Genomic DNA, 9,311 nt, shown 5'->3' on the forward strand with positions numbered 1-9,311 from the left:
TCAACTTTTACAAATCTCAAGTCTTGGCTGCATAATGTCTTAGTGGTTTCTTTTAAATCCTGATTGCTGACTTAAGAGTTTTCCATCTCATGATCTGCTTCTGCAGCCCCCTTTCTTACCCCTCCTATGACATGGAGGCTTCACAAATGATCTTTCCTTGCTTCTCTCACTCCTATGCTGTTTATAGATCCACTTCTCTGATCATAGGAAGCTTGTGCATGGGATCAAAATCCTGCCAAATCCTTCTGCAATCTGTCCTTACTAGCTAGTAAAACCAAGATTTTAAAGGACAAGTGGATAATGTATGTGAGAACGCTAGGAAGGAATAATACAGCTATAATCAGCAGCAGCAGCCCCTCCCCACCAATCTTAGTCTTTGTCTTAGTCTACCATTAAAACTGAGTTCAAAAGACAAAGCCATATTTTTTTTTGTAAATTTTTTTTATTGGTTTTAAAACATTTATGGGAAAAGGGTAATAGCGTACATAGAAAATTTTGGTAGCTCCCATGTTAGTAGTAGAAATCCTCCCAATTCTCATGCTTCTACAATTTTAAAAATAACATGTAAAGGATAAGCATATACAGAGTTCTTACATTATATCAGCCATATGTTCAATCCTCTCTTTCTTTCTCACTTTCTAGAATATCAACAATTGCAATAGTATTTCAATTGTATTTATTTTTGTGACCTGAGCCTTTGCGATATTGCTCCCTTCTTCCTCTCCCCAGGTGGAGCCACAGCCCCCCCTTCCCCATGTCTTCTACATTATTGCCTTTTCCCCCACCTCCACTATCTTCATCCTCTGGGAGAGAAAAATGTTTTTTAATAAAGGCCTCTGCCTCGTCCACTGTCTTAATTCTGATACGGCTTCCCTCCCAGAAAATCAACATTCCTTCTGGCAATAGCCATCTAAACCAAATTCCACTATTATATAGTTTCTTTGATAAGGAAGAATATTTCCTCCTTTTTTCTCTTATCTTTTTTGGAATTTGCTTTAGAATGGTAATTTCTTTATCTTGGTATTTTAAAGGTCCCTCCCTCCCAAGTATAGCAATAAAAACAGTGAAGATAGGATCAGGTAGTTCCCCAAGCAAACAACCCTTTGCATTACATATGGAGACCAGTTTATTTATTCATTTAGTTTGTCAAACAAGTATGAGATAACAGGTATAAGTATAAACATGGACATGAACACACGAAATGAATACAAATAAATGGGGACAGTAGGACAGGGACAGTAGGCACGCTGGTGAGCTTATGCACACCCCCTTATGGACCTCTTAGGAATGGTGTGATGTCCACAGTAGACAGTTTAAGGTTAAAGCTATGGGGGTTTGAGGAAGTAACAATGGAGTCAGGTAGAGCATTCCAGGCGTTGACCAGTCTATTTCTGAAGTCGTATTTTCTGCAATTGAGTCTGGAGCAGTTTACCTTGAGTTTGTATCTATTGTTTGCCCATGTATTATTGCGGTTGAAGCTGAAGTAGTTGTTGTCAGGTAGGACATTGTAGCAGATAATTTTGCGTACTATGCTTAGGCCAGACCTAGATGGCATAGTTCCAGGTTGTCCAAGCCTAGACAAGCCTCACTAGAATCCAGTGCTTCAAATCCCATTGAGTGAGATCTCAAAAAGGAGCATGGATACTTTCTGCATGAAATTATTACAGACTGTGAGATTTTGCAGGCTGAACTTTGCTTAATGCTCCCCAAGTTAGCCAGGAGCTGCCATTAGTTTTCTCTGCCATCTGCTGCTTGGGGTTTTCTGTGTATGATTACTTGAACAGCGTTTCCAGCAGTCTTCTCAACTTTCTGCATGTGCAGGTACCACAGCTGGACCATGATTTGTTGTACATACTAAAACTGAGGATGCCTAGAGTGGACTAGATTGAACAGACTAGCATATCTGGGCTACGAGAAGAGATGCGAAAAAGTCTTTGGAATAGCAAAAATCACAATAGTTTGATCTGTGTCATTAACCTGCTGATGTTGCTGTTTTGTTTGGATGCTCTGGTATTTGGCAGGTAAACTAATGGGACATAAATGGGCACCAAATTTTAAATTTTAAAGTTCTTTTTACACAATAGAACAAAAGCTGAGCCTTGACATAACTGAAGGTTGAACATAGTATTTGTCCGGCCTTCTACCATTTGCAAACCTGCCTTTCCATAAGAATGATTGGTAGCCAGTTCAATTATGCTGGAATAATGAAGGATGAAAGGAAATAAAGCATGAAACAGAGAAGAGGATAATGCACAATACTCATTTTATTGAAGCAATTTTAAAAACCAATGTCTTTCCCTCTTTTCCACCCAGAAACCATTTCAAAACCATTGTTTGTATGCAAGGAAACTCATTCTCCTCAATATTTGGAGTGTAGGCATAGAATCAAACTGCTCAGTGTCTTTATATAAGCAATAATATTGGTTTCATGACAGGAGGAGGAAGAGAAATGAAGGATCATCAAACTCAGAGCCAGCAGCCACTGGTCCATTTTGATAGATTTGTTCCTTTGCAGTGTTTTTTCCAGCCATACCTTAAGGAAGGAATAAGAAAAAAAATAAGCATAATGCATATCTTTGTAATTCATACATGTGGTAGTTTCTTTAACATAATAATGAATCTCTACTTGGAGAGATTAAGGAAGCTTTTACGTGAGCTAGTGCAACTACCATTCTATCATTTTTCCTGTTAATTGACTGATAAAGTTCTTTTCTTAATTGTTTAAATGAATCTCCTTTCCTTCAGATTAAAATAATTCTTTTAGCTAAAATAGTTCTGGTTTTCTATTTCTCACAATAAAGCATACATGCGACTTATGCCCACTGGATACTTTGGACTCTCTTCAATACAACACAGAATACTTTTTATATTGTTTACCACAAAGCATTTTTATTCTTTGCCTTTCGATACTCAGCTGAAAAGTTTTCCATCTAATCTGATCTGCTGCTGCCTGCCCCTTTACTATTCATTCTATGATTGGAGGATTCAGGAATGATCTCTCCCTGCTTCTCACACTATTAGGTTCTTTACCTACCGGATCTCTGATCCCATGGATCTCATTCCATGGAATTAGAATCCTTGTGTTCACAAGGCCCTCTGCCTAATTCTGCTGCTACCTGCTCCAACCTTTAACTAAACCCTAGATTTTTTAAAACTGCTGACAAGCACAGGAGTGGATAATTGATGTAAAATGATTGGGAAGGAGTAATCCAGCATATAACAAGCATCAACAGCCCCATCTTAAATTGAGTCTCAGGCTACTTTTAAAACAGGATTCAGAAGACTACTTAAACCCATAATTTAAAGCTACAAGAATGCAAGTATAGCAATAAAAATAAAATCTGTAATGATCAGAAAGTATATTTCACTACCAATGCTCAAAAGTTTTACAATAGTCTAAAGAAAGTAATTAAATTTCATGACTCCAAGCTCAGTTGCTACCCAATGTAGAAAATGTTAATGAAAGATTGACTTACCAGGCATCCATCCCTTGTGGATCACGCACAATTCTCTTAGCACAAGCAATATCATCTGTGATGTCATCATTTATGAAAGCTGCCAGGAAAGACAAATTGGAATATATTCCAATACAGATGTTTCAAACAAGATTTCCAAAGACTTGCATAACATTACTATTTAAAGCAGATTCTTATCCATGTGGTATTTAAGTATTTAAGCTGCCAGGAAAGACAAATTGGAATTTGTCCAACTCCAAATGTTTCAAAGGTATTACCAAGCAACACTTTTCATTGCACAACAGGGAGAGCCAGTTCAGTCTAGAGGTTAAGGCTCTAGGCTACAAACCAGGAGACTGTGAGTTCTAAGCTCACCTTGGAAATGAAAGCTGGTTGGGTGACTTTGGACCAATCACTTCCTCTCAGCCCAAGTCACTTCACAGAGTTAAGTTGAGTTAAGGAAAATAGGGGGAAGGTATGTGTGCAACCTTGAATTGTTTATAAAAATAATAAAAGTGAAGAAATATATGAAAAGCACCGAAGAGATTGTAAGATAGTTAATGTGAATGGGAAAGGGGGACTTCACCACATATGGATTTTTTGCTCTTTAGATAATACTGTGGTGGATGTTTTGGGGGCAGAAATTGAGATATTTCTGTGTGAAGGAATTTAGAGTAGTTGTGACAAGTTGGATAGCAGGACACTAAATGGAAGAAGGCTAAGAGGCCAATAGAAAGCAGAGTAGCTAAATATTATCAATGTTGACCCAAACAGGAACTCAAAACAATTTTGATAGATAGTGTTGATGAGTCAATATCAATGTTACTCATCTGAAAAACTAAAAGGAACACAGTCACATTATCTCATGGTGTAGTAGCACATAATAACAACAGAATTTTGGAAGGCTATCAGACTAGGTTTCTTACCACTGCAAGCCTTATTGCAGATATTAGCTGTAGGGGCCTGGTCATTGTTGCACCACCAAAGGCTGCTCATCTGGAAAATCCCATATTTGCGATTGCCCTTCCAGTTTGGTGGTCCCACAAGTCGGCTCCTGTATCTGCTCTCGTGATAAGCCATACAGATCCCTGGAAGAAAGCAAATGAGGAAAGGAGTATAAAAGATCTGTGCTGCAAATGAAAAAGTTATCAGGATTTTTTTTTAAAAAAATAGATCATTTATAACATAATACTTAAATATCTTTTCATTCTTCCCTCAAGAAAGGATCCAAGAAATCCAATACATTTTGGAAATCTTCAGGGAATTCGGAATAATTCTGTTTCTTGTCTCCAAGATATTCCTGGAGCTCTTAATGGCACATAAAGCTATCTCTCCTTTCTTCTCTCTTCCTAATTTGAGCCTTCCAGGGAAGAGGTACCTTTTCACTGTGCATCTTTTGACAATCTGCACATGTAGAAAATCTTCTATGATGGCCCCTTCAATCATATACTAAATTTAAATGATTTGGTAGAATTTGAAAGATCTTACCTTTCAGAGGATGTTTATCCTGGTAGGGATAAATGCTTATTCTTAAGAGAGTAAATAAAATATTCACTAAGCCATAATTGTAAAAAAAAAAAAAAAAACCCAAAACCACAGAGTCCAAGATGGTATAATAACCATATATCAGTTCTGCAATTGTCCCAGTCAGGCAACAAATTGGAAATATATCACTTTGATTAAAAAATAATAAGGGTGTCAGTCCAGGGAGAATCCTAATAATTTGGGATGGGAAGAAAGCATATCTTCTCATTCTCAGAACATTCAAAAAATTCATTGGGAGGGTTGGTTGAACTAATTATTGAAAGACCTGCTGCATTTTGATTTCCCCTTACAAACTTGGAACTCGCTAAGATGGAGAAAAAAAAGAGTAAACTCACAGTCGCCCAATTTGTAGCCGTAGTATCCATCCATGCCATTTTGTTTCAGAATTGAAGCCAGTTCACATCTGGAGTATACTTTGGCTTCATTGGCTGCAATGAAGAGGAAGAGGAGGGTGAGCACTAATGCCTTCATTGCTGCAGCTCCTTGGAGGACGATGTGTACCTTCCCCAGGAAAACTATGGGTTTTTATAGTCACTGCTTGAGAAACTGGCACCTCTGTAGAGAGGGTAAACAAGGTATATAACAATAATTCTGAGGTTAATATGAGCTGATAAGCAGGAAGTGCTGAGGGCAAATATCAAGGAGAAATCATAATTATCATTTTCAATTTTATCAGAAGCCAAAACCAACAAATAGTTTAGCCCCGTGACATATGTTGGATCAATAAACAAGTGGTGGTTTCAACTGTGTGATTGAAGCCCCAACATTTCTTATGTGTCCGCATTTGATAGATGTGATAAAGGGACACGGCTTTTATTGTGTGGTGAATGCCACCTTCTTGACTTTTTGGACTTCTGTCCCATAGACATTCCTCTCTCTCTCTGGGTAACTCAACATTTACTTGAGGTTTCTGTTTGTTTCAATACAACTCTGGTTTCTGTGTATGGCTTTTTTTTTTTTTGCCTGATGAAATTTATGTAGTTATGCAACATATTGAAATAACCCAGTGAATTGTATTTCATTTCTTGATTTTATTGCTGTTTTACCCTTCTTACCTGTGTAAGTCATCATCATCTCTCTGTGACCACATAGATTTTTCTCCATCATGATCTGAAATTGCTGAATTCTATAACTGGATTCTGTGAATTATTCACAGCATTCACAGTGCAGTGAACTCAACATAGGCTGTCCTGGGAGACTAACCATCATCAGCCAGTTAAAAACACTGGTTGCAGAATATATATCCCTGCTGCTGTATTGTTGCATGAAATACATGAACACTGTATTCCAACAGTTGCCACTTATTTTATTGGGAAATTCAGGGTAATAGTTTTTATCGGCAAAAGCTCTACATGTTTTCAGGATGCCTGCAGGACTAATTCATCTTCAATTTTATCTATCTATCTAGTAAGATCCAATAGATTTAGACCATTTCAGATCTGATCGAAACAGTAAATCTTTTGGATCCCAGGAAGCAAGAATCCCTGAGATCCACACAGCCTCAATTCTGCTCTTTTTTGAAAGATTTTGACTTCCTCAGCATCTTGTTGCTTCCTCAGTCACTGGGCCAGTGAATTTGAGTCATCATTATGAATGTTTGTGCATTTCGCACCTCTTTTACATGGTTTTAAATTATTACTATTTTTATTCATTGCTTTTAGCAATTTAGAATTTATCAACAGAGAACCAAATTGTTGTCAAGTGAGACTTGAACTCCATTTTCAGTGCACATATTCCTTCCTCTTTCCCTTTCACTTCCTTTTGTAAAAGAGTTTGTTGTCAACAATCTTTAAATTTTGGAAATATTAGAGGACACTGTGAGACTAGGCTGAAGTTTCTATACCTAAGGATGAAGTAAGCAAATAAGCTATGTGGAGAAAAACTAGGAATCTTGTCTAAAATCTTAGGGAAAGTAGTTAAGAAAGAACCAAGTTATTAAGGAAGCAAAAGCCTTCGGAAAGCTTAAAATGACCCTACGAGTGTCTTCCAGTTTGCTCGGAGGGTCGTTTTAAGCGCTCCGAAGGCATCAGGGAAGCCTCCGGACGATCCCTGAAGCCTCCGGAGGGCCTCCGGGGGGGCAGGGGAGGTTCTTTTCACCCTCCCCAGGCTCCTATAAAGCCTCTGGAGCCTGGGGAGGGTGAAAAAAGCATGTAAAAATGGGGGGGGATGGCTGTAGTGCGCGCATGCGCACTGGGGGGGTCACGCATTGCATTATAGGCGCAGCACGCCCGCACACGATCCCCCTGCGCTCACCCCACTTGTGGCATGCAAGCCAAAAAAGGTTCGCCATCGCTGGCCTAGCCCTTAGCAAAAAATTGGCATGGCTTCCAACGCTCTGTCCAGCATGGGCAGTAATGACAGCAGCAGCTGCAGCAGCAGCAGTAATGACAGCAGCAGCTGCTGCAGCAGCAGTAATGACAGCAGCAGCTGCTGCAGCAGCAGTAATGACAGCAGCAGCTGCTGCAGCAGCAGTAATGACAGCAGCAGCTGTTGCTGCTGCTGCAGCAGCAGCAGCAGCAGCAGCAAATGGTAAGGGAAGTGAGCCCCAGGCTGGCATCCCTGCCTCCTTCCTCTGAGAGCTGGCTTGGGGGGATGGCCAGCCTCCCCCGCTCTTCCCTCCGCACAGACCCTCTGCTGGGTGGCATGCCTCCCATTTTTACTCTGCACATGCCCCCTCCCTGCTGGCTGCAACCTGGGCCCCACCTGATCAACTGGATGGCCAGCAGGGAAAGCAGCAAGGAAGCAGGCGGGCGGGCAGGAGGCTGGCCTCCAATGCTCCATCCCACAGGGGTGGTGGTGATGAGCGGTAATGGAAGCGAGTCCCAGGACAGCATCCCTGCCTCCTTCCTCCGAGAGCTGGCTTGGGGGATGGCCAGCCTCCCCCGCTGCTGTGTCCTTCCCTCCGTGCCCCTGCCAGATGAAGCATTGGAGGCCAGGCCAGTCCCACCCACTCACTGCTTTCCTAGACAGCCATCCAGCTGATCAGTTGGAGCCTGGGCTGCAGCCGGCGAGGAGGGGGCATGTGCAGGACAAAATGGGAGGCATGCTGCTGGCAGAGGGTCTGTATGGAGGGAAGAGTGTAGCAGTGGGGTAGGCGGGCCATCCCCCAAGCTGGCTCTCAGAGGAAGGAGGCAGGGATGCTGGGCCGTGGCTCACTTCCCTTACCATTTGCCGCAGCTGCCACTGCCGCTGCCGCTGCCACTACTGCCCAGGCTGGAGGGAGCGTTGGAAGCCAGGCCAGTTTTTTGCTGGTTTTGTGGCCATGACTAGGGGGGAGCATGTGACCTGCAAGGTTGTGAAGTTCCATCCCTATGAGAGAAATCCAGAACCCTGGGAAGATGGCTGTGGTGCTTTGAGTCTGGCGGTCACCATTCCTAGTAGGAAGTGAGTGGCAACCTCCAAGGTTGTGAAATTCTGCCCTGTGGGGAATTTTCTGGCATTTTGCAAGGTGGCTCACAAAGAGAACGAAGCAGGCACGGCACACCCAGAGTTGCTGCTTCTTCTTTGCAAGAGCTGAGGATGGAAGAGGAACTGAGGAATTGCAGGGAACCTCCCATGTGTCCCCCTCCCAGCCTTCGCCTGCACCTCTGTGCTGGCCAGCATCTCCCAAAGCCCCTGCCATTGTAGCTACGATAGGGATGGGGGGACAGGCCGGCAAGCTGTATGCTTGAAAATGGTGCGGAGGCACAGATGAAGGCTGGGGTGGATTCTTTCTGCATGAAATTATTACAGACTGTGAGATTTTGCAGGCTGAACTTTGCTTAATGCTCCCCAAGTTAGCCAGGAGCTGCCATTAGTTTTCTCTGCCATCAGCTGCTTGGGGTTTTCTGTGTATGATTACTTGAACAGTGTTTCCAGCAGTCTTCTCAACTTTCTGCATGTGCAGGTACCACAGCTGGACCATGATTTGTTGTACATACTAAAACTGAGGATGCCTAGAGTGGACTAGATTGAACAGACTAGCATATCTGGGCTACGAGAAGAGATGCGAAAAAGTCTTTGGAATAGCAAAAATCACAATAGTTTGATCTGTGTCATTAACCTGCTGATGTCGCTGTCTTGTTTGGATGCTCTGGTATTTGGCAGGTAAACTAATGGGACATAAATGGCCACCAAATTTTAAATTTTAAAGTTTTTCTTACACAATAGAACAAAAGCCGAGCCTTGACATAACTGAAGGTTGAACATAGTATTTGTCCGGCCTTCTACCATTTGCAAACCTGCCTTTCCATAAGAATGATTGGTAGCCAGTTCAATTATGCTGGAATAATGAAGGATGAAAGGAAATAAAGCATGAAACAGAGAAGAGGA

At 41.8% G+C, this 9,311-nt stretch overlaps 1 protein-coding gene across 1 annotated transcript; it reads right to left on the reverse strand.

Annotated features, from left to right (window-relative positions):
* Nucleotides 1-2,378: 2,378 nt before the first annotated feature.
* LOC309385339 (lysozyme C, milk isozyme-like) lies at nucleotides 2,379-5,552 on the reverse strand. Its single transcript, XM_081939698.1, has 4 exons — nucleotides 5,336-5,552; nucleotides 4,382-4,543; nucleotides 3,477-3,555; nucleotides 2,379-2,533 (listed from the first exon to the last, which is right to left on the reverse strand). Exons 1-4 carry the CDS (start codon nucleotides 5,469-5,471, stop codon nucleotides 2,467-2,469), a joined length of 444 nt encoding a protein of 147 aa, XP_081795824.1. The 5' UTR covers nucleotides 5,472-5,552; the 3' UTR covers nucleotides 2,379-2,466.
* Between the last annotated feature and the right edge of the window lie 3,759 nt (nucleotides 5,553-9,311).

Source organism: Natrix helvetica, assembly GCF_964273705.1.
Source record: "Natrix helvetica genome assembly, chromosome: 1".
Classification (NCBI taxonomy): domain Eukaryota; kingdom Metazoa; phylum Chordata; class Lepidosauria; order Squamata; family Natricidae; genus Natrix; species Natrix helvetica.

Excerpts from the sequence above, each read along its gene's own strand:
- LOC309385339 (XM_081939698.1), bottom strand. The coding sequence starts at position 5,471 with ATGAAGGCATTAGTGCTCACCCTCCTCTTCCTCTTCATTGCAGCCAAT. Across the intron at positions 3,556-4,381 it reads CTGCAATAAGGCTTGCAGTG|CTTTCATAAATGATGACATC; the intron begins GTAAGAAACCTA and ends CTTTCCTGGCAG. Across the intron at positions 2,534-3,476 it reads CCACAAGGGATGGATGCCTG|GTATGGCTGGAAAAAACACT; the intron begins GTAAGTCAATCT and ends TCCTTCCTTAAG.